Raw genomic sequence first — 24,494 nt, 5'->3', positions numbered from 1 at the left:
CACACCCTTGCCCACATAACTGCTCAGCTCTGAGATCTGTACCTTTGCTACGCTCTCACTCTGGTCTCTCATGTGAAAGTAGAGTGGGAGAAGGCTCCTGTGCACCGTCCTCTTCATTTCCTTCTTCCTTTGCCGCAGCACAGCCTCCACCACGGTTTGGAAGAGGCAGATGGAGTGCTCCCGCACCTGGCTGGACGCCTGGCAGGGAGGAGGACAGGAGGAATTTCAGCATTAGTGTGGCCGATGTGAAGGGAGCTCCCAGCACTGTGAGATGCTTCAGCGCTGGATCCTTCTCAGAGGAGCTGCTCAGGGGCAGCTGCAAGGCCTGGTGCCCGTGAAGGGCAACGCAATCGGTTGCCATCGCAGGCTGCCCGCCAGCCACCCCACTTTCGCCACCAGCCGCACCAGCCATGCCCAAGCAGAGCTCCCCAGTGTTATAAGTTGCCCCCTTAATTAATTTTCAGAGAGCATTGCATTAATAATAGAAAGGAAGTTATTGAGTAAGCAACAGCAAGCAAAACAGCGCTGGGCGGCAACGGAGTCTCGGCTCCACCAACGGCACGCACCTCACCCCCCCCAGGGTCCCTTTTTATATCTTGGTAATTCCGGGATTACACAGCACATCCTGGTATATTCTGCGACTGCGCGCGCTGTTGCTAGGGGGTCGTCTCTGTCCCTCTGGTGGTCGTGAAGATGAAGGCCCTAGTCTTCCTCGGCGTTGTGGTTCAACTTCTTTTTTTAGTTGGTCATGTTGGCCCAGCGTGAGACAGGAAGGCAGGATGTTGATACAGTAGTTTAACAACTTATCAGGAGATGGTTACATGAGCTTTGCAGCAGGGTCTTTGAACGAAAGAGGCAACTGAGATGCAGAAGGAGAGAAGGGGAGGGGGTTCTCTTTTTTGTTACATTAAGCAAAAGAATTTTCATAGTGTCTAGCCAAGTATTATACAGCTCCTTACTTCAGCAGGGAGCTTTTGCAACTCCTGCTCCTCAAACGGAACTCCTTGTTTTTATAATACAAAAGACAATGAACAAACATTTATTGTGTATTACATGGTGAGGCCGCCCCTCAGGTGCTGTGCTCAGCTTTGGGCCCCTCAGTACCAGAAGGACATCGAGGCCCTGGAGTGTGCCCAGAGCAGGGCTACAAAGCTGGGGAAGGGCCTGGGGCACAAGTCCTGTGAGGAGCGGCTGAGGGAGCTGGGGGTGGTTGGTCTGCGGAAGTGGAGGCTCAGGGGAGACCTCATTGTACTCTACAACTTCCTGAAGGGAGGTTGTGATGAGGAGGGGGTCAGCCTCTTTTCTCAGATAACTAATGATAGGACTTGAGGAAATGGCCACAAGTTGTGCCTGGGGAGATGGGGGACATGGGGATGGGGATGGGGACTTGGGGGCGGGGATGGGGACATGGGGACAGGGATGGGGACATTGGGATGGGGACATGGGGATGGGGACATTGGGGTGGGGATGGGGACATGGGGATGGGGACATTGGGGTGGGGACATTGGGATGGGGATGGGGACATTGGGGTGGGGATGGGGACATGGGGATGGGGACATTGGGGTGGGGACATTGGGGTGGGGACATTGGGATGGGGATGGGGACATTGGGGTGGGGATGGGGACATGGGGATGGGGACATTGGGGTGGGGACATTGGGGTGGGGACATTGGGATGGGGATGGGGACATTGGGGTGGGGATGGGGACATGGGGATGGGGACATTGGGATGGGGATGGGGACATGGGGATGGGGACATTGGGGTGGGGACATGGGGATGGCACCGTGAGCACGGGGAGGTGGCCGAGGATGTGGGGCTGGGGACGTGGTGGGGACACGGAGGGGGACCTGGGGATCCAGGTGGGGACATGGGGACCTGGGGGGGGACATGGGGACACGGGGGGGGTCCCGGCGCCCCCCGACCCCCCCGCCCCGTGCAGTGCAGCTCACCCCTGCCCGGTCTGCGCACCCAGGACGTCTGCTGCCGGGGGGCCGGCGTGGCCTGGGAGGTGCACGAGTGCCAGCCCTGTGACGCCGACCCCCGTAAGGCAGCGGGGTTTTTTTGGGGGTTATGGGGTTGGGGGGGGTTCTGCGGTGTGGGGGGGGGGCTCACTTTGTCCCCCCCGCCCTCCCCCCCATTTGCAGCGAACCCCCCCGCCGTGGGGCAGCACCCCTGCCCCAAAGGTTTCCGCCGCGCCAACGGCTCCTGCGTGGGTGAGTTTGGGGAGATTTATTTTTGGGGGGGTTAAAAGGGGATGGGGGGGGTTTTGGGGTGCTGACCCCCACCCTGTGTGTGTGCATCCCCCCCCCAGATGTGGATGAGTGCCAGGAGGGGGGGTTCTGCAAGAACGGGCTCTGCACCAACACCCGGGGCAGCTTCGCCTGCCTCTGCCACGAGGGCTTCATCCTGGACTCGTCCCGGAGCAGCTGCATCTGTGGGATCGGGATCGGGATGGGATTGGGGGTGGGGTTGGGGGTGGGGTTGGGGTTGGGATTATGGGTGGGGTTGGGGTTGGGGTTGGGATTGGGATTGGGATTGGGATTGGGGTTGGGGTTGGGGCTGGGGTTGGGGTTGGGGTTGGGATTGGGATTGGGGTTGGGATCGGGATGGGATTGGGGGTGGGATTGGGATTGGGATTGGGGGTGAGGTTGGGATTGGGATTGGGGTTGGGGCTGGGGTTGGGGCTGGGATTGGGGGTGAGGTTGGGGTTGGGATTGGGGTTGGGGCTGGGGCTGGGATTGGGATTGGAATTGGAATTGGGGTTGGGGTTGAGGTCGGGGCAGGGCCTGGAATTGTGGTAGGGATTGGGATTGGGGTTGGAATTGGGATTAGGGTTGGGATTGGGATTGTGGTTGGGATGTGGATGGGGATGGGGTGAGGAGGGAGTAGGGGTTGGGATTGGAGTTGGAGTTGGGATTGGGAGGGGATGGGGATGGGATGGGGATGGGGGTGGTCTGAAATGGAATAGGGATTGGGATTGGGATTGGGATTGGGATTGGGAGGGGATAGGGAAGGGAAGAGGAAGGGGAAAGGATTGGGGTGGGATGGGGATGGAGTAGGATGAGGTGGGATTGGGATGGGAACAGGATGAAATGGGATTGGGGTTAGGACCAGGACTAGGACTGGGATTGGGATTGGGATTGGGATTGGGATTGGGGTTTTGGGGTTGGGATTGGGATTGGGATTGGGATTGGGGTTAGGACCAGGACTAGGACTGGGATTGGGATTGGGATTGGGATTGGGATTGGAATTGGGGTTGGGATTGGAATTGGGGTTGGGATTGGGATTGGGGTTACGACCAGGACTAGGACTGGGATTGGGATTGGGATTGGGATTAGGGTGACCGGTACCACCCCCCCGCCCCCCCCCCCCAGCCCACCAGGTGATCTCGGAGGCGCAGGGGCCGTGTTACCGGGTGCTGCGGGAGGGGCGCTGCGCGCTGCCCACCCTGCGCAACATCACCCGCCAGATCTGCTGCTGCAGCCGCGTGGGCAAGGCCTGGGGGCCGGCGTGCCAGCGCTGCCCCCCCTTCAGCTCCGGTGAGTCCCCCCGGGACCCCCCCAACCCCTTGGGATCCCCCCAAAAAAAACCCTTTAGGGCGGACCCCCCCCCAAAAAAAAAAACCCCTTTGGGGAGCCTCCGTTTCATGGGATTTGCACCCAAAGCCACGGGCTCACCCTTTGGAGGGGGGTTTTTTTTGGGGGAGGGGGGTAATTTTTTTTGGGGGGGGTCCATTTTGACACCCCCTCCCCCCCCTTCAATTGCAGAGGGGTTCAAGGAGATCTGCCCCGCCGGCCCCGGCTACCACTACTCGGCCTCCGACCTGCACTACAACACCCGCTACCTGGGCCAGGACCTGCCCCGTGTCCCCCTGGGGCGTCCCCGTGTCCCCTCCCCAGCTGGGACCGCCGCCCGTGAGCCCCTTGTCCCCCCCGCTTTGTCCCCCCCCACCCCCCCCGGCTGCCAGGACCCCCCCTCACCCCATTGCTCTGCCCCACAGTTCGCTGGCGCCCCGGTCGGCCGCCCCCCAGCAGGTCACCGCCTGTCCCCGAGGTGCCACCGCAGGTCCCCAAGGTGCCACAACGCGTCCCCGAGGTGCCACCACGCGTCCCACACGTGCCACAACGCGTCCCCCAGGTGCCACCACGCGTCCCACACGTGCCACCGCGTGTCCCCGAGGTGCCACCACGGGTCCCCGATGTGCCACCACGTGTCCCCGAGGTGCCACAACGCATTCCCGAGGTACCACCACGTGTCCCCGAGGTGTCACCACATGTCCCTGATGTGCCACCACGTGTCCCTGAGGCACCACCGCATGTCCCTGAGGTGCCACATGTCCCCAAGGTTCCACAGCGGGTCCCTGAGGCGCCACAACGTGTCCCCGAGGTGCCACCAGATGTCCCCGAGGTGCCACAACGCGTCCCCGAGGTGCCACCGCGCATCCCCGAGGTGCCACCACCAGCCCCCGAGGTTGTCATCGTGCCTCAACCCACCCTGGGGCTGCTGGGACCCCTCCCCACGCCACCCGGCCCGGAGGGTCTGGCACCAGGTAGGGCTGGGGCACTTGTGCACGGCTGCACACGTGTGTGCACCGTTGCACGCATGCATGGTTGCAGATGTGCGCAGGGTTGCACTGTGTGCAGCTGTGTGCGTGCATTTTATTTTATTTTTTGCACGTGTGGTTACGCACTGCGCCGTTGCACATACACATCTCAGCACAGGCGTGCAAGGTCACACGTGTGTGCATGTGGCTGTGCACTTGTGCATGGTTGCATGCTTGCATGGCTGCATGTGTGCAGTTGCATGTGCACGTGTGCTCAGTTACATGTGCAAGCAGTTATGTGTGCAATTTGCATTTATTCAGTCTCATTTGTGCACAGTTATAGGCGTGCACAGTTACACACGTGCGTGTTACACGTGTGCACACCATTGCAGGCTTGCCCAGCTGCATGCAGTTGCAGTAGCACGTGTGCATCTCATGCATGCACAGCTAAATATATTGTGCACGTGTGCACGGTTTGCATGCATGACTATTTGCACACGTGTGCACGGCTACATGCATGCCTGCTTACACACGTGTGCACAATGCCTACTTACACACGCCTACACGTGTGCACGTGTCCTGTATGCCTATTTGCACACATGTCCACAGTTGCATGCATGCTTGATTGCGCACACGTGCACAGTGTGCATGCGTGCATGTTTGCACAGGTGTGCACAGCTGCACGCCTGCCCGTTTGCACACACATGTGTTACTCACGTGTGCCCGCTTGCAGCCGCCGGCAGCGTGTGCGAGCGGAACCCGCGGATCTGCGGCCCCGGGCGCTGCGTCCCGCGCCAGGGCGGCTACACCTGCCTGTGCCACCCCGGCTTCTGGCTCAGCACCCAGGGCACCCACTGCATCGGTGAGCGGCGCCCGGCCCCTCCCTGGGCACCCATGTCCCCGTGCACCCACCTCCCCCTGCACTCATTTCCCCGTGCGCCCATTTCCCTGTGCACCCACCTCCCTGTGCACCTGTTTCCCCATGCACCCACCTCCCCATGCACTCACCCGTTTCCCCGTGCACCTATTTCCCCGTGCAGCCACCCATTTCCTCATGCACCCATTTCCTCACGCACCCATTTCCTTCTGCACCCATTTCCCCATGCGCCCACCTCCCCATGCACCCACCTATTTCCCCATGCACCCACCTCCTCATGTACCCACCCATTTCTCCGTGCACCCATTTCCCCATCTATCCACTTCCTTGTGCACCCACCTCCCCGTGCACCCACCTCTCCAAGCCCCAATTTCCCCCTGCCCCCATTTCCCCATGCACCCGTTTCCCCACGCACCCACCCATCTCTCCATGCCCCCACCTCCCCGTGCCCCCATTTCCCCCTGCCCCCATTTCCCCGCTCACCCACCTCCCCACTCCCCTCTCCCCCTTCCCTCCCACCCACCTCTCCATCCGTCCCCGCTCCTGTCCGTCCGTCTGTCCCCATTGCCGTCCGTCCCCCCGCCTGCCCAGACGTGGACGAGTGCCGGCGCAGCCCCCGGCCCTGCGCCCCCGGCCGCTGCGAGAACACGGTGGGGAGCTTCCGCTGCGTCTGCGGCCCCGGCTACCGGCCCGGCCCCGGCGGCACCGACTGCCAAGGTCAGCAGGGACGGGGGGGGGACAGAGGGGGACAATGGGGACAACGGGGATGGGGCTGAGGTGGCCGTGTCCCCGTAGATGTGGATGAATGCGCCCAGAGCCCCTCGCCCTGCGCCCAGAGCCGCTGCGAGAACTTGCCCGGTGGCTACCGCTGCGTCTGCCCGGCCGGCTACCAGGCCAGCACGCCCACGGGACAGTGCCAGGGTGAGCGGGGACACCGGGGTGTGGGGACACCGGGCTGTGGGGACACTGGGTGTGGGGACACCGGGGTGTGGGGACACCAAGGGTATGGGGACACCAAGGGTATGGGGACACCATCTGCGTGTTCAACACCCATGGGGTCATCGTTCATGGGGTCACCATCCATGGGGTCACCGTGCCATAACGCCACCATCCAAGAACTCAACATCTATGGGGTCAGCAGCCATGGGGTCACCATGCCATAGTGTTGCCAGCCACAGGGTTAAACATCCATGGTGAACCCATCCATAACCTCCCAATACGTGGTGTCCCCATCCATGGTGTCCCCATCCATGGTGAACCCATCCATAACCTCCCAATACGTGGTGTCCCCATCTGTGGTGTCCCCATCCGTGGTGTCCCCGTCCGTGGTGCCACCACCCACGCCCTCCCCGCGGTGCCACCACCGCCGCCCCCTCTCCGTGCCGCGCAGACATCGACGAGTGCGAGAACCACCTGGCCTGCCCCGGCCAGGAGTGCGCCAACACGCCGGGCTCCTTCCAGTGCCGGCCGTGCCGCGACGGCTTCGAGCTGCGCCATGGGCGCTGCGCAGGTACCCGCGTCCCCCCACGTCCCCCCTGTCCCCCCGAGGGGGGGGCCAACCCTTAATTGTGCCACCCCCTAGACGTGGACGAGTGCGCCACGGGCTCGCCCTGCGGTCCCCACGGCCGCTGCAGTAACACCGAGGGCTCCTTCCACTGCCAGTGCCGGCGCGGATACCGGGTGGGTGCCGGCGGCGCGCCATGCGCGGGTGAGTGGTGGGGGCGGCGTGGGGATGGTGCCGTGTCCCCCCCACACCCGACGGCCCCCCCACGGCCCCCATCTGCCCACAGATGTCAACGAGTGCCTGGAGGGCGACTTCTGCTTCCCCCACGGCGAGTGCCTCAACACCGAGGGCTCCTACAGCTGCCTCTGCGCCCAGGGCTATGCCAGCACCCCCGAGGGCACCGCATGCGTTGGTCAGAGCCCGGCATGGTCCCGGTCCCTGTCCCTGTCCCTGTCCCTGTCCCCGTCCCCATACCCATCCCGGTCCCATTGCAGTCCCCATTCTCATTGTGGTTTCTATTCCAGTTGCGGTTTTTTAGTCCCAGTTAATCTACTCAATCCCATCCCCGTGCCTATCCATGTCCCCATCCAATCCCAATCCTATCCCCATCCCAATCCCATCCCCATCCTATCCCATCCCAATGTCTCTCCCTGTCCCCATCCCATCCCACCCCAATCCCAACCCCCATCCCATCTCTGTCTCCATCCCATCCCCATTCCCACCCCAGTCCCCATCCCCATCCCAATCCCATCCCCATCCCACCCCAATCCCATCCCCATCCTACCCTTTTTCCACCCCAATCCCAATCCCACCCCAATCCCATCCCATCCCTTTTCCACCCCATCCCCATTTCCATCCCAATCCCAATCCCACCCCAGTCCCATCCCATCCCACCCCACCCCTCCACCACCCACCCACGCATCCGGGTACCACGGGGTGCCACCAGCCCCTTGTGTCCCCCTCTTTCCCCGTATCCCCCCTGCCCCCGTGTCCCCCCCCTGTACCCACGTCCACCCCATGCCCATGTCCCCCCCGTCCTCACCCCGTGTCCCCCCCCAGACGTGGACGAGTGCCAGCGCGGGGACGTGTGCCGGGGCGGCCGCTGCGCCAACACCGACGGCGCCTTCGAGTGCCACTGCCCCGCCGGCTTCCGCACCGACGCCGAGCGGGCCCAGTGCCACGGTGAGGGGCTGGGGGGTTGGGGGGGGGGGATTTTGGGTGCCCCCCACCCTGGGGCTGGCGGTGAGGGTGGCCCTGTCCCCGCAGATGTGGACGAGTGCCAGGAGCACGGGGCCGAGTTGTGTGGGGCTGAGCGCTGCGAGAACTTGCCCGGATCCTACCGCTGCGTGCCCGCCTGCCAGCACGGCTACCGGCCCCGGGACGGCGGGGGGTGTGAGGGTGAGCGGGGATTGGGATTGGGATTGGGATTGGGGTTGGGGTTGGGGTTGGGGTTGGGGTTGGGGTTGGGATTGGGATTGGGATTGGGATTGGGATTGGGGTTGGGGTTGGGGTTGGGGTTGGGATAGGGATTGGGATTGGGATTGGGATTGGGGTTGGGGTTGGGGTTGGGGTAGGGGTTGGGTTGGGGATGGAGATAGAGACCAATAGTGGATGGGTTTAGGGACTGGGATTGGGATGGGGATGGGAGGGGATGGGATTGGGGTGGGATTGGGATGGGGATGGGAGGGGATTGGGGTGGGGATGGGAGGGGATTGGGATGGGATTGGGATGGGATTGGGATGGGATGGGGATGGGGATGGGAGGAGATTGGGGTGGGGATGGGATGGGGATGGGGATGGGGATGGGGGATTGGGGATTGGGATTGGGGATGGGGGATTGGGGATTGGGATTGGGGATGGGGATGGGGGTGGGGATTGGGATTGGGGTTGGGGTTGGGATTGGGGTGGGGATGGAGATAGAGACCGATAGTGGATGGGTTTAGGGACTGGGACTAGGATGGGGATGGGAGGGGATGGGATTGGGGTGGGATTGGGGTGGGGATGGGATGGGGATGGGAGGGGATGGGATTGGGGTGGGATTGGGATGGGGATGGGATGGGGATGGGATGGGGATGGGATTGGGATTGGGGTGGGGATGGAAATGGAGACTAATAATGGATGAAAATAGGGACTGGGACTGGGACTGGGACTGGGACTGGGACTGGGACTGGGACTGGGACTGGGACTGGGATGGGGATGGGGATGGGAGGGGATGGGAGGGGATTGGGGTGGGGATGGGAGGGGATGGGATTGGGGTGAGATTGGGATGGGGATGGGAGGGGGATGGGAGGGGATTGGGGTGGGGATGGGATGGGTTGGGATGGGATGGGATGGGATGGGGATGGGATTGGGGTGGGGATGGAAATGGAGACTAATAATGGATGAAAATAGGGACTGGGACTGGGACTGGGACTGGGACTGAGACTGGGACTGGGACTGGGACTGGGACTGCGACTGGGACTGGGACTGAGACTGGGACTGAGACTGGGACTGCGACTGGGACTGGGACTGGGATGGGGATGGAATGGGTTTGGAATGGGGATGGGGGTGGGATTGGAACAGGATTGGGATGGGGATGGAGATGGAGACCAATAATGGATGAAAATAGGGGGTGAGATTGGGATGGGATTGGGATGGGATTAGGGTGAGATTGGGATGGGGTTGGGGATGGGATGGGAATGGAGACAGGTCCAGGGACCAGAACGGGACGAGGATGGGGACTGGGACAGGGATGGGAACCCGCACACAGGGCTGTGATGCGCACGGGGCTCATCCTGCCCGGGGCCGTGGTCCCCATCACCCCCCACCCAACCTTGTCCCCCCCCCATGCTTGGGGTCCCCCCGGTGTCCCCGCAGATGTGGACGAGTGCCAGGAGCATGGGGCCGAGTTGTGTGGGGCCGAGCGCTGCGAGAACCTGCCCGGATCCTACCGCTGCGTGCCCCCCTGCCAGCCCGGCTACCGGCCCCGGGACGGCAGGGGGTGTGAGGGTACGGGGCCATGGGGACGGGGACAGGGCCATGAGGATGGGGATGGGGCCATGGGGATGGGGATGAGGCCATGGGGATGGGGACGGGGCCATGGGGATGGGGATGGGGCCATGGGGACGGGGATGAGGCCATGGGGATGGGGACGGGGCCATGGGGACGGGGATGGGGCCATGGGGATGGGGATGAGGCCATGGGGATGGGGACAGGGCCATGGGGATGGGGATGGGGCCATGGGGATGGGGACGGGGCCATGGGGATGGGGATGGGGCCATGGGGATGGGGATGGGGCCATGGGAACGGGGATGGGGCCATGGGGATGGGGATGGGGCATGGGGATGGGGATGGGGCATGGGGATGGGGACAGGGCCATGGGGACGGGGGTGGGGCCATGGGGACGGGGATGAGGCCATGGGGACGGGGACGGGGCCATGGGGATGGGGATGGGGCCATGGGGATGGGGACAGGGCCATGGGGATGGGGACAGGGCCATGGGGACGGGGATGGGGCCATGGGGACGGGGATGGGGCCATGGGGATGGGGATGAGGCCATGGGGATGGGGACGGGGCCATGGGGATGGGGATGGGGCCATGGGGATGGGGATGGGGCCATGGGAACGGGGATGGGGCCATGGGGATGGGGATGGGGCATGGGGATGGGGACAGGGCCATGGGGACGGGGATGGGGCCATTGGAACGGGGATGGGGCCATGGGGATGGGGATGGGGCCATGGGGATGGGGATGGGGCCATGGGGATGGGGATGGGGCCATGGGGACGGGGATGGGGCCATGGGGATGGGGATGAGGCCATGGGGATGGGGATGAGGCCATGGGGACGGGGACAGGGCCATGGGGATGGGGATGGGGCCATGGGGACGGGGATGGGGCCATGGGGACAGGGACTGGGGCACGGGGATGGGGATGGGGGTACGGAGAGGCTGAGCTGACCCTGCCCTAGGGGACAGCGGGGACACCACTATGGGGTTTAGGGGCAGGGGGATTTCTCCATGGGGTTAGGAGGGGGACGGACAGCAGGGGCCATGGCATGGGGGACATCAGGGACAAGCCAATGGGGCACAATAGGGACAAAGCTATGGGGGACATGGAAAAAACAACGGGGATGCTGGGGACAAGCCAATGGGGTCGAGGTGCAGGGGGACTTCTCTATGGGGTCAGGATGGGGATGGGCAGCAGGGGACATCAGGGACAACACCACGGGAGATAATGGGGACAAAACGATGGGGGACATTGGGGACAAGCCAATGGGGCCACTGGGGACAAGCCAATGGGGTCGAGGTGCAGGGGGGCTTCTCCATGGGGTCAGGATGGAGACGGAGAGCAGGGACCATCGGGGGACAGTGGGGACCCCCCCATGGGGCTGAGCTTTTGGGGGACGGCTCCACGCTCCCCCCCCCAATGTCCCCACCGCCCCCTCCCCCCAAAAAAACGTCACCTCCCCGCTTGCAGACGAGGACGAGTGCGCCGAGGGGGGGTCCCGCTGCGGCCCCCACGCCGCCTGCCACAACCTCCCCGGCTCCTTCCAGTGCGCCTGCCACCAGGGCTACGAGGCCGCCCGGCACGGCCACCACTGCCAGGGTACGGGGACAGCGGGGACAGCAGGGGGGGGACACCCAGAGTGACACTGAGCCCCCCCCCTTCGTGTTTCCCCCCCAGACGTGGACGAGTGCGCGACGCTGCCGGGGGTGTGCGGGGCGGCGCGCTGCGAGAACGTGGACGGCTCCTTCCTCTGCCTCTGCCCCGACGGGGGGCACGAGTTCGATCCGGTGACGGGGACGTGCGGGGGACCCCCCCCAGCGACCCCACTCCTCCGGCCCCCCCCGGAGCCGTGGAAGCCCCCCCGGGCTTGGCGGCGTGCTTCAGCCCCGCCTGCGGGGTGCTGGCGCCCAACGTCAGCCGGCAGCAGTGCTGCTGCAGCGTGGGGGGCGCCTGGGGGGTCCGCTGCCCCCCCCCGAGGCCGTGCCCCACGCCTGGAACCGGTGGGGACATGGGGACGCTATGGGGGGGGGAGGGGATTGGGGATGGCGTGGGGTGGGAAGGGATTGGGGTGGGAGTGGGATTGGGGATGGGGATTGGGATTGGGGATGGGGATGGGGATGGGGATTGAGGATGGGATTGGGGATGGGATTGGGGATGGGATTGGGGATGGGATTGGGGATGGGGATGGGATTGGGGATGGGGATGGGGATGGGGATTGAGGATGGGGATGGGGATGGGGATGGGGATGGGGATTGGGGATGGGGATGGGGATAGAGACCGATAGTGGATGGGTTTAGGGACTGGGACTAGGATGGGGATGGGAGGGGATGGGATTGGGGTGGGATTGGGGTGGGGATGGGATGGGGATGGGAGGGGATGGGATTGGGGTGGGATTGGGATGGGGATGGGATGGGGATGGGATGGGGATGGGATTGGGATTGGGGTGGGGATGGAAATGGAGACTAATAATGGATGAAAATAGGGACTGGGACTGGGACTGGGACTGGGACTGGGACTGGGACTGGGACTGGGACTGGGACTGGGACTGGGACTGGGATGGGGATGGGGATGGGAGGGGATGGGAGGGGATTGGGGTGGGGATGGGAGGGGATGGGATTGGGGTGAGATTGGGATGGGGATGGGAGGGGGATGGGAGGGGATTGGGGTGGGGATGGGATGGGTTGGGATGGGATGGGATGGGATGGGGATGGGATTGGGGTGGGGATGGAAATGGAGACTAATAATGGATGAAAATAGGGACTGGGACTGGGACTGGGACTGGGACTGAGACTGGGACTGGGACTGGGACTGGGACTGGGACTGCGACTGGGACTGGGACTGAGACTGGGACTGAGACTGGGACTGCGACTGGGACTGGGACTGGGATGGGGATGGAATGGGTTTGGAATGGGGATGGGGGTGGGATTGGAACAGGATTGGGATGGGGATGGAGATGGAGACCAATAATGGATGAAAATAGGGGGTGAGATTGGGATGGGATTGGGATGGGATTAGGGTGAGATTGGGATGGGGTTGGGGATGGGATGGGAATGGAGACAGGTCCAGGGACCAGAACGGGACGAGGATGGGGACTGGGACAGGGATGGGAACCCGCACACAGGGCTGTGATGCGCACGGGGCTCATCCTGCCCGGGGCCGTGGTCCCCATCACCCCCCACCCAACCTTGTCCCCCCCCCATGCTTGGGGTCCCCCCGGTGTCCCCGCAGATGTGGACGAGTGCCAGGAGCATGGGGCCGAGTTGTGTGGGGCCGAGCGCTGCGAGAACCTGCCCGGATCCTACCGCTGCGTGCCCCCCTGCCAGCCCGGCTACCGGCCCCGGGACGGCAGGGGGTGTGAGGGTACGGGGCCATGGGGACGGGGACAGGGCCATGAGGATGGGGATGGGGCCATGGGGATGGGGATGAGGCCATGGGGATGGGGACGGGGCCATGGGGATGGGGATGGGGCCATGGGGACGGGGATGAGGCCATGGGGATGGGGACGGGGCCATGGGGACGGGGATGGGGCCATGGGGATGGGGATGAGGCCATGGGGATGGGGACAGGGCCATGGGGATGGGGATGGGGCCATGGGGATGGGGACGGGGCCATGGGGATGGGGATGGGGCCATGGGGATGGGGATGGGGCCATGGGAACGGGGATGGGGCCATGGGGATGGGGATGGGGCATGGGGATGGGGATGGGGCATGGGGATGGGGACAGGGCCATGGGGACGGGGGTGGGGCCATGGGGACGGGGATGAGGCCATGGGGACGGGGCCGGGGCCATGGGGATGGGGATGGGGCCATGGGGATGGGGACAGGGCCATGGGGATGGGGACAGGGCCATGGGGACGGGGATGGGGCCATGGGGACGGGGATGGGGCCATGGGGATGGGGATGAGGCCATGGGGATGGGGACGGGGCCATGGGGATGGGGATGGGGCCATGGGGATGGGGATGGGGCCATGGGAACGGGGATGGGGCCATGGGGATGGGGATGGGGCATGGGGATGGGGACAGGGCCATGGGGACGGGGATGGGGCCATTGGAACGGGGATGGGGCCATGGGGATGGGGATGGGGCCATGGGGATGGGGATGGGGCCATGGGGACGGGGATGGGGCCATGGGGATGGGGATGAGGCCATGGGGATGGGGATGAGGCCATGGGGACGGGGACAGGGCCATGGGGATGGGGATGGGGCCATGGGGACGGGGATGGGGCCATGGGGACAGGGACTGGGGCACGGGGATGGGGATGGGGGTACGGAGAGGCTGAGCTGACCCTGCCCTAGGGGACAGCGGGGACACCACTATGGGGTTTAGGGGCAGGGGGATTTCTCCATGGGGTTAGGAGGGGGACGGACAGCAGGGGCCATGGCATGGGGGACATCAGGGACAAGCCAATGGGGCACAATAGGGACAAAGCTATGGGGGACATGGAAAAAACAACGGGGATGCTGGGGACAAGCCAATGGGGTCGAGGTGCAGGGGGACTTCTCTATGGGGTCAGGATGGGGATGGGCAGCAGGGGACATCAGGGACAACACCACGGGAGATAATGGGGACAAAACGATGGGGGACATTGGGGACAAGCCAATGGGGCCACTGGGGACAAGCCAATGGGGTCGAGGTGCAGGGGGGCTTCTCCATGGGGTCAGGATGGAGACGGAGAGCAGGGACCATCGGGGGACAGTGGGGACCCCCCCATGGGGCTGAGCTTTTGGGGGACGGCTCCACGCTCCCCCCCCCAATGTCCCCACCGCCCCCTCCCCCCAAAAAAACGTCACCTCCCCGCTTGCAGACGAGGACGAGTGCGCCGAGGGGGGGTCCCGCTGCGGCCCCCACGCCGCCTGCCACAACCTCCCCGGCTCCTTCCAGTGCGCCTGCCACCAGGGCTACGAGGCCGCCCGGCACGGCCACCACTGCCAGGGTACGGGGACAGCGGGGACAGCAGGGGGGGGACACCCAGAGTGACACTGAGCCCCCCCCCTTCGTGTTTCCCCCCCAGACGTGGACGAGTGCGCGACGCTGCCGGGGGTGTGCGGGGCGGCGCGCTGCGAGAACGTGGACGGCTCCTTCCTCTGCCTCTGCCCCGACGGGGGGCACGAGTTCGATCCGGTGACGGGGACGTGCGGGGGACCCCCCCCAGCGACCCCACTCCTCCGGCCCCCCCCGGAGCCGTGGAAGCCCCCCCGGGCTTGGCGGCGTGCTTCAGCCCCGCCTGCGGGGTGCTGGCGCCCAACGTCAGCCGGCAGCAGTGCTGCTGCAGCGTGGGGGGCGCCTGGGGGGTCCGCTGCCCCCCCCCGAGGCCGTGCCCCACGCCTGGAACCGGTGGGGACATGGGGACGCTATGGGGGGGGGAGGGGATTGGGGATGGCGTGGGGTGGGAAGGGATTGGGGTGGGAGTGGGATTGGGGATGGGGATTGGGATTGGGGATGGGGACGGGGATAGGGATGGGGATGGGGATGGGGATGGGGATGGGGATGGGGATGGGGATGGGGATGGGGATGGGGATGGGGATGGGGATGGGGATGGGGATTGGGACTGGGATGGGAAGGGATGGGGATAGGACTGGGATGGGATGGGATGGGATTGGGATTGGAGTGGAGTGGGATGGGATGCGATTTGGGATGGGATGGGATGGCGATGGGATTGGAGTTGCAATTGGGACTGGGATGGGATGGGATTGGGATGGAGATAGGATTAGGATTGGGATGGGATTGGGATAGGATTGGGGGGGTGGAGATGGAATTGGGATGGGGTTGGTGATGGGATTGAGATAGATTGGGATTGGGACTGGGATGGAATGGGGATGGGATGGGGATGGGATGAGGATGGGGTCAGGATGGTGCCAAGGTGCAGGGGGGGTGACACCTCTGTCCCCCCCCCCCAAGCCGAGCACCGAGCCCTCTGCCCCCACGGGACCGGCCAGACCACGGGGCCCCAGGGCTCAGCAGCAGGTCAGTGCGGCCGCGGGGGGGGCACAGCGATGGGGCCCCCCCCATTTGGGGGCTCCCTCCGTTTAGGGACTCCCCCCCCTACTCAGGGGCTCCCCCCTGTATTTAGCGGTTCCCCAATGTTGGGGATGCCCCCCCATTTTGGGGATGCCACCCCTGTTTTGGGGCTCCCCCATTTATGGGATGCCCCCCATTTTGGGGACTCACCCCCCCTAATTTGGGAATGGCCCCCATTTGGGGGACTCACCCCTCCCATTTTGGGGATGTCCCCATTTTTCAGGGTGCCCCCTCAATTTGGGGATGCCCCCCCTATTTTGTGGGGTTACGCCCCTCCCCTTTTGGGTGCATCCCGCCTATTTTGGGGCAATACCCCCCCTATTTTGGGGTTCCCCTCCTATATAGGGGCTCCCCCGTTTCGGGGGTGCCCCCCCCAATTCCGAGGACCCTCCCCCTGACGTCGCCCCCCCCCTTACCCCCTTACCCCCCAGATGTGGACGAGTGCCGGGTGTTCGCGCCGCAGCTGTGCCGGGGGGGGGTCTGCATCAACGCCGCCCCCGGCTTCAGCTGCTACTGCCCCAGCGGCTACTACTACGAGCAGGAGCACCTGCAGTGCGTGGGTGAGCACCCAGCACCCCCAGCACCCCCCCAGCACCCCCCCAGCACCCCCAGCACCCTGACCTCAGCACCCCCAGCACCCTACTTGTGCCCTGGGTGCACCCTGCCTGCACCCTGAGCACCCTACTTGCATCCTGAGCACCCTGAGCACCCTGCCTGCACCCTGAGAGCACCCTACTTGCACCCTGACTGCACCCTAAGAGCACCCTGTGCACCCCGAGCACCCTACTCGCACCTTGAGCACCCTGCCCTCAGCACCCTGAGCACCCTGCCAGCACCCCCAGCACCCCCAGCACCCCCAGCACCCTGACCTCAGCACCCTAATTGTGCCCTGGGTGCACCCTGCCTGCACCCTGAGCACCCTGAGCACCCTAATTGTGCCCTGAGTGCACCCTGAGCACCCTCTTTGCACCCTGAGCACCCGACTTGTGCCCTGACTGCACCCTGAGTGCGCCCTACCTGCACCCTGAGCACCCTAATTGTGCCCTGAGTGCGCCCTACTTGCACCCTGCCTGCACCCTACTTGCACCCTGAGAGCACCCTGAGCACCCAGCCAGCACGCTGAGCTCCCTACCTGCACCCTGAGCACACAACCTGTACCCAGAAAGCACCCTAAGAGCACCCTGGCTGCACCCTGAGCACCCTCTTTGCACCCTGAGCACCCAACTTGTGCCCTGCCAGCACCCTACCTGCACCCTGAGCACCCTGCCTGCACCCAGCCAGCACCCTGAGCACCCAACTTGCATCCTGAGCACCCTGAGCGTGCCCTGTCTGCACCCTGAGCACCCAACTTATGCCCTGAGTGCGCTCTACCTGCACCCTGAGCACCCTACTTGCACCCTGCCTGCACCCTGAGCACCCTGCCAGCACCCAGCCAGCACCCTGAGCACCCAACTTATGCCCTGAGTGCACCCTACTTGCACCCTGAGCACCCAACTTGTGCCCTGCCAGCACCCTGCCTGCACCCTGAGCACCCTAATTGTGCTCTGAGTGCACCCTGACTGCACCCTGAGCACCCTGCCTGCACCCAGCTCACACCCTGAGCACCCTGCCCACACCCTTCCAGCACCCAGCCAGCACCCTGAGCACCCTGAGCGTGCCCTACCTGCACCCTGAGCACCCTAATTGTGCTCTGAGTGCACCCTCCCTGCACAATACCTGCACCCTGAGCACCCAACTTGTGCCCTGAGTGCACCCTCCCTGCACCCTCAGCACCCTGCCTGCACCCTGTCTGCACCCCGAGCACCCTACTCGCACCCCAAGCACCCTGCCCTCAGCCCCCCGAGCCCCCTTCCAGCCCCCCCCCCCGTGCCCCCCACCCCCTTGCCGACCACCACCGCCCCCCCCCCAGATAACGACGAGTGCCAGGACGAGGACGCGGAGCCGTGCATCGGGGGCCGCTGCGTCAACACGGTGGGCTCCTACTTCTGCTCCTGCGCCCCCCCCCTGGTGCTGGACGGCTCCCAGCGCCGCTGCGTCACCAACGACACCCGCGCCATGGGTGAGGCCACCCCCTGTCACCCCCCCCGTGTCACCGTCACCCCCCCCGTGTCGCCCTGTCCCCACGTGTCCCCATATCCCTGCCCTATGTCCCCGTGGCCCCCCATCCCCGTGTCCCGGCACTGTCCCCTGATGCCCCCCCCGTGTCCCCATGTCCCACATCCTGATGTCCCACGTCACCGTGTCCCCACGTCCTGTGTCCCCATACCCCCATGGCGCTGTATCCCCCATGTCCCCAAATCCCCGTGTCCCCGTGTCCCCATGTCCCACATCCTGATGTCCCACGTCACCGTGTCCCCACATCCTGTGTCCCCATATCCCCATGGCGCTGTATCCCCCATGTCCCCAAATCCCCGTGTCCCTGTGTCCCCATGTCCCACGTCGCCTCCCCTTGTCCCACATCCCCCTGTCCCACGTCACCATATCCCCGTGTCCCCATGTCCCCATGTCCCACATCCCTTCATCCCAGTGTCCCCCATTGTCTCCCCACATCCCACATCACCTCCCCATGTCCCCACCTCACTGTGTCCCCATGTCCCCGTGTCCCCACGTCCCCATGTCCCCGTGTCTCCATGTCCCCATGTCCCCGTGTCCCCACATCCCCATGACCCCACAGCCACGTGGCCCCATAGCCTCATGTTGCCATGCACCCGTGTCCCCTACGGCCCCTTGTCCCCTTGTCCCCATGTCCCCATGTCCCTAAGGCCCTATAGCCTCACATCCCTGTGTCCCCATGTCCCCCCATGTCCCTGTCCCCCCCCCCATGCCCACGTCCCCATGCCCCCTCCCATGCCCACGACCCCCCCATCCCCTATACCCATGTCCCCATGTCCCCATGTCCCCAAGACCCCACACAGGGGGACCCCCACCCTGCCCCCCTCCTACCCCAGCAATAGGGACCCCCCCCAGACCCCCATAATGGGGACCCCATGGGCACCCCCCAGAGTGGGTCCCCCTTAGACACCCCCCCCATGATTGGGACCCCTTGGACCCCCCCCATAACAGGGACCCCTTTGCCCCCCCCAATAATGGGAACCCCTCCCACCACCCCACAACGCCCCCCCCCTAATGGAGACCCCTTGGGCACCCCCCATATAACAGTGCCCCCCCCACCTCTTTACACCCCCCCCCTTAGCATCCCCAATTTTTAGGACCCCACCCCACAACCTGCCCCCCCCCCCATTTTTTTTTCTCCCCCCCCCCCCCCCCCAGATGACTTCGAGTTCCTCTGCAACGTCCTGCGCCCCCCCGGCCCGGGGCTGGGCCCCCCCTACGAATACGGCCCCGAATACCCCCCCCACTACGGGCTGCCCTACGGCCCCCTCCCCTTTGGGGGTCCGGGCCCCCGCCTGCCCCCCCCGGGGCTGCGCGCCGACTACGACCCCTATGGGCTGGGGGGGGGCTACGACCCCCGCGGGGACGCCCTTTACGCCGCCCCCCCCCGCTACGAGGACTTGGAGGATTTCGAGGGGTCCCGCCGGGGCCCCCCCCGCTCCTCCCGGCCCCGCAGCCCCCCCAGCGCCCCCCAGGACCCCCCCCCGTGGCTCTTCCAGCCCCATGGTGTGGCCGAGCGGCCGGGGCGAGCCAGCGAGGATGGTGAGTTTGGGGGGGGGCGGGATTGAGGGGTTTTGGGGGGGGATTTTGTTTTTCTTATGGGGAGGGGGCTGACGGGGACCCCCCCCCGCAGACCCCCGGGACGAGGCGCTGCCGCCGGAGCTGTGCGGGGTGCTGAGCGGCTGCGAGCATGGGCACTGCGTGCGGGTGCCCCAGGGCTTCACCTGCGCCTGCGACCCCGGCTACCGGCTGGACGCGGCACGCGTGGCCTGCGTGGGTGAGACACGGCCTAATCCCGGCCTAATCCGGCCTAATCCGGCCTAATCCGGCCTAGTCCCGGCCTAGTCCCGGCATAATCCCGGCCTGATTCCGGCATAATCCCGGCCTAATCCGGCCTAATCCGGCCTAGTCCCGGCATAATCCCGGCATAATACGGCCTAATCCGGCCTAATCCCAGCCTAATCCGGCCTAATCCGGCCTAATCCCGGCCTAATCCGGCCTAGTCCCGGCATAATCCCGGCCTAATCCCGGCCTGATCCCGGAATAATCCCGGCCTGATCCCGTCCTAATTCCTTCATAATCCCGGCCTAGTCCCGGCCTAATCTGGCATAATCCAGGCCTAATCCCGGCCTGATCCCGGCCTGATCCCAGCCTAATCCTGGCCTAATCCCGGCCTGATTCCGGCCTGATTCCGGCCTGATCCCGGCATAATCCCAGCCTGTTCCCATCCCAATCCCATCCCATCCCAAACCCCAGTCCCAGACCAAATCCCACCCCATCCCATCCCCAATCCCACTTTAATCCAACCCCCAATCCCACCCTAATCCAACCCCAAATCCTACCCCAATCCTACCCCAAATCCCGATCCCATGCCCATTCCATACCCCCAATCCCAATCCCACCCCAATCCCATCCCCACCCCCCCCAATCCCATCTGCAACCCCTTCCCACCCCAGTCCGACCCCAAATCCAATCCCAATCCCACCCCAAATCCCAACTAAATCCCAATCCCGCCCCAAATCCCAACCAATCTCAGTCCCACCCCAAATCCCTTCCCATCCCAACACAAACCCATCCTAATCCCACCCCAATCCCACCCCAAATCCCACCCCATTCCCCCCCCAATCTCCCCCAATCCCCCCAAAACCCCCCAATCCCACCCCAATCCCACCCCAAATCCCCCCCAACCCCCCTTAATCCCCCTCCCCGACCCCCCCTGACCCCCCCCCTTTTCCCCGCAGACCTCGACGAGTGCTCGGAGGCCGCCCTGTGCCGGGGGGGGCGCTGCCTCAACACCCCCGGCTCCTTCCGCTGCCTCTGCCCCCCCGGCTCTGTCCTGGCGCAGGGACCCCCCCGCTGCGTCCCCGCGCGCCCCCCGGCCTGAGCCCCCCCCTCCCCATCCCGGGGGGGGGGCCCTGTATTTATTGTCTGTATATATCGGAGCTGGGGGGGGGGGGGGATGGAGAGACACTGGGGGGCACCGTCCGGCATCCCCCCCCCGCCCGCTGTGGGGTGAGGTGGGGGGGGGGCTCCTGGGGGTGCCCATGGGGGTGCCCGGCCCCCCGCTCCCTCCCCCCCCGTCCATGTGAGCCCCCCCTCACTTCCCCCCCAATTTTTACAGAATAAAGGTTTTCTATAAAATGAGCTGGGGGGGGGGGAGTTCTTTCATCCTAATAGGGTCGGGTGGGGGGGGGGCTGTGGTGTCACAGGGACTGGGACCCCAAATGGGACCCCCCCCTCATGAGTCTGGACCCCTCTACTTGGGACTGGGACCCCTCTATGGGTTTGGGACGCCCCCCAGTGGGACTGGGACCCCCCCCATGTATCTGCTCCCCCCCTCAATGTGTCTGCCCCCCCCAATGGGACTGGGAGCCCCCCATGTGTCTGGGACCCCTCCATGGGTTTGGGGACCCCCCCCAATGGGATCAGGATCCCCACCCCAATGGTGCTGTGACCCCCCCCCCCCATGGGTCTGTGACCCCCCAATGGGACCGGGAACCCCCCTATTGGACCTGGGACCCCCCCCATGTGTCTGGGACCCCCCCCATGTGTCTGGGACCCCCCCCCCCCATGCGTCTGGGACCCCCAACCCCCCCCAGTGACCACAGCGAGCCCGTCGCGCTTCGAGCCCCCCGTTTATTGCCCCCCCTCGTCCAGCAGCCCCCCGTCCTCCTCGGGGGGGTCCGGGGGGGGGCGCAGCGCGGCGCTGACCCCGTGCAGCTCCAGCAGCTGCTGGAAGGCCGCCAGCAGCAGCAGCGCCGCCGTCACCCCCAGCAGCAGGTAGGCTGGGGGGGGGGGACACAGCGGTCAGAGACCCCCACCCCCCCGTGGAGACCCCCACCCCATGGAGAGATCCCCATGGAGACCCCCCCCCAATGAAGACCCAATCCGCCATGGTGACCCCATCCATGAAGACCCCGCCACCATGAAGACCCCACCCCAATGGAGACCCAACCACCATGGAGACCCCAACCATGAAGACCCCAACCACCATAAAGACACCACCAGAAAGACCCCACCCCAATGGAGACCCCAACCACGGAGACCCCAACCATGGAGAACCCAACCACCATAGAGACCCCAACCATGAAGTCCCCCAACCACGAAGACCCCAACCACGAAGACCCCAACCATGAAGACCCCACCCCAATGGAGACCGCGCCCCAGTGGAGACCCAACCACCATGGAGACCCCAACCATGGAGACCCAACCACCATAAAGACACCACCCCAATGGAGACCCCAACCACGAAGACCCCAACCACGAAGATCCCAACCATGAAGACCCCAACCATCTAAACCCCAACCACGGAGACCCCAACCATGGAGAACCCAACCACCACAGAGACCCCAACCATGAAGTCCCCCAACCACGAAGACCCCAACCACGAAGACCCCAACCATGAAGACCCCACCCCAATGGAGACCGCGCCCCAGTGGAGACCCAACCACCATGGAGACCCCAACCATGGAGACCCAACCACCATAAAGACACCACCCCAATGGAGACCCCAACCACGAAGACCCCAACCACGAAGATCCCAACCATGAAGACCCCAACCATCTAAACCCCAACCATGGAGACCCCAACCATGAAGACCCCAACCATGAAGACCCCAACCATAAAGACCCCAACCATGAAGACCCCAACCATCTAAACCCCAACCATGGAGACCCCAACCATGAAGACCCCAACCATGAAGACCCCAACCATAAAGACCCCAACCATGAAGACCCCAACCACCATGGAGAACCCAACCATGAAGACCCCCAACCACGAAGATCCAACCACCATGAAGACCCCAACCATGAGGACCCCAACCACCTAAACCCCAACCATGGAGACACCAACCATGAAGACCCCAACCATGAAGACCCCACCACCATAAAGACCCCACCCCAATGAAGACCCCCCCCACCAAGAAGAACCCAACCACATAGCCCCAACCCCCACATAACCCCAACCCCAGATCCCCAAACCCCAACGCCCCCCACCCCAACGCCCCCCCCCAACCCCCCGCCCCTGCTCACCGGCCAAGGCCACCCGGTAGAGGTGGCGCGGGGGCTGCCCCTCCGGTGCCCCCGCCGCGTCCCCCAGCCCCACGGTGGTGACGGCCATGCCGCAGAAGAAGACGGCGTCCAAGAAGCTCCCGGAGCCCCCCAGGGCCCACAGGGCGGCGGCAGGCAGCAGCACGAAGCCCCCCGCCACCGCCCCCGCCAGCAGCCCCAAATGGAGCCCGGCGGCCCCCCGGGGGCTCCAACCCCACCGCGTCCTCAGGTAGCGCCGGGGCCACCGGGTGACCGGCACCGAAAGCCACCGGGCCACCACCGCCAACGTCAACACCGTGAAGGGGACGCCCAGCGCCGCGTAGGCCAAGCAGAAGGCTTTGCCCCCCGGGGACAGGGGGGCCACGGGGCCGTAGCCTGGGGGGGGGGGGGAAATTTAGGGGGGGGACCCCCCCCGGTAAGTGAAAGGGGAGGGGGGACCCCTGGGGGTGGTGGGGGGAGGTTGGGGGCTTGGTGGTGATGGGGGTCCTGGGCGAACTGGGGGGCTCTGTGGGCTGGGGGGGTCCTGGTGGGGCTGGGGGGGGGCCTGGGGGTCCCAGTGCTAAAGGGGGTCCCAAAACCCATGGGGGTCCTGAGGTTCTCAGGGGGCTCGGTGCCTATGGGGGGCCATGGAGGGTCCTGGTGCCCACGGGGGTCCTGGTGTTCATGGGGGTCCCGGTGTTCTTGGGGGGGTCCCGGGGGGGCCTGGTGCTCAGAGGCGTCCTGGGGGAATTGGTGCTCATGGGGGTCCTGGGGTTCATGGGGGTCCCGGGGGTCTCAATGCCCTTGGGGGGGTCCTGGTGCCCATGGGGTTCTTTAGGAGGGTCCCAATTCGGAGGGGGGGTCCCGATTTGGGGGCGGGGGGGCTCCTTACCCACAGTGGTGAGCAGGGTGGTGGAGAAGAAGAAGGCGGAGGCCAGGTCCCACCGCGGGGTCCCGGAGGCGTTGAGGGTCCCGGGGGGGGTCCCGAGGGTCCGCGCCCCCCCCTCCAGCACCCAGAGCCCCAGGGTGCCCAGCAGCAGCAGCCCCCCCTGGGCCACCGTGTGGCCTTGGGGACGTGGTGGCCATGGGGACATGGTGGATATGGGGACATGGTCATCCTGGGGACATGGTGGCCACGGAGACATGGTGGCCATGGGGATGTGGTGGCCATGGGGACATGGTGGCCTTGGGGACAAGATGGCCGCCGTGGCCAGGAAATGGCCACGACACCTCAGGGACAGCCCTAGGGCCACCACGGCCACCGTGTGGCCTTGGGGACGTGGTGGCCTTGGGGATAAGATGGCGCTGGGGACATGGTGGATATGGGGCCGTGGGGGCTATGGGGCCATGGGGGCTATGGGGACGTGGTGGCCCTGGGGACATGGTGGCCTTGGTGACGTCATGGCTTTGGTTGCCATCATGGCTTTGGTG

General features: G+C 65.2%; 2 protein-coding genes across 2 annotated transcripts; one reads left to right on the top strand and one right to left on the bottom strand.

The window, feature by feature from the left end:
* Positions 1 to 1,690: 1,690 nt before the first annotated feature.
* On the top strand, positions 1,691 to 21,180 carry LOC119715397 (uncharacterized). The gene is made up of 23 exons (XM_072030018.1): positions 1,691 to 2,212; positions 2,311 to 2,433; positions 3,374 to 3,538; positions 3,767 to 3,913; positions 4,000 to 4,548; positions 5,276 to 5,404; positions 6,011 to 6,136; positions 6,215 to 6,340; positions 6,810 to 6,929; positions 7,002 to 7,127; positions 7,210 to 7,335; positions 7,983 to 8,105; positions 8,190 to 8,321; positions 9,779 to 9,910; positions 13,134 to 13,265; positions 14,711 to 14,839; positions 14,918 to 15,240; positions 15,805 to 15,870; positions 16,356 to 16,484; positions 17,834 to 17,983; positions 19,536 to 19,578; positions 19,670 to 19,813; positions 20,778 to 21,180. The coding sequence occupies exons 1-23, from the start codon at positions 1,708 to 1,710 to the stop codon at positions 20,918 to 20,920; spliced, it is 3,888 nt and encodes a 1,295-aa protein (XP_071886119.1). The 5' UTR covers positions 1,691 to 1,707; the 3' UTR covers positions 20,921 to 21,180.
* Positions 21,181 to 21,655: 475 nt separating this feature from the next.
* LOC119715028 (potassium channel subfamily K member 6-like) lies at positions 21,656 to 24,217 on the bottom strand. Its single transcript, XM_072030250.1, has 3 exons — positions 23,956 to 24,217; positions 23,067 to 23,459; positions 21,656 to 21,821 (listed from the first exon to the last, which is right to left on the bottom strand). Exons 1-3 carry the CDS (start codon positions 24,215 to 24,217, stop codon positions 21,673 to 21,675), a joined length of 804 nt encoding a protein of 267 aa, XP_071886351.1. The 3' UTR covers positions 21,656 to 21,672.
* Positions 24,218 to 24,494: the final 277 nt, after the last annotated feature.

The sequence above is a fragment of the Anas platyrhynchos genome, chromosome 33 (assembly GCF_047663525.1).
Source record: "Anas platyrhynchos isolate ZD024472 breed Pekin duck chromosome 33, IASCAAS_PekinDuck_T2T, whole genome shotgun sequence".
Classification (NCBI taxonomy): domain Eukaryota; kingdom Metazoa; phylum Chordata; class Aves; order Anseriformes; family Anatidae; genus Anas; species Anas platyrhynchos.
Note: the sequence above shows the minus strand (reverse complement) of the source record. Positions and strands in the feature narration are given on the sequence as shown.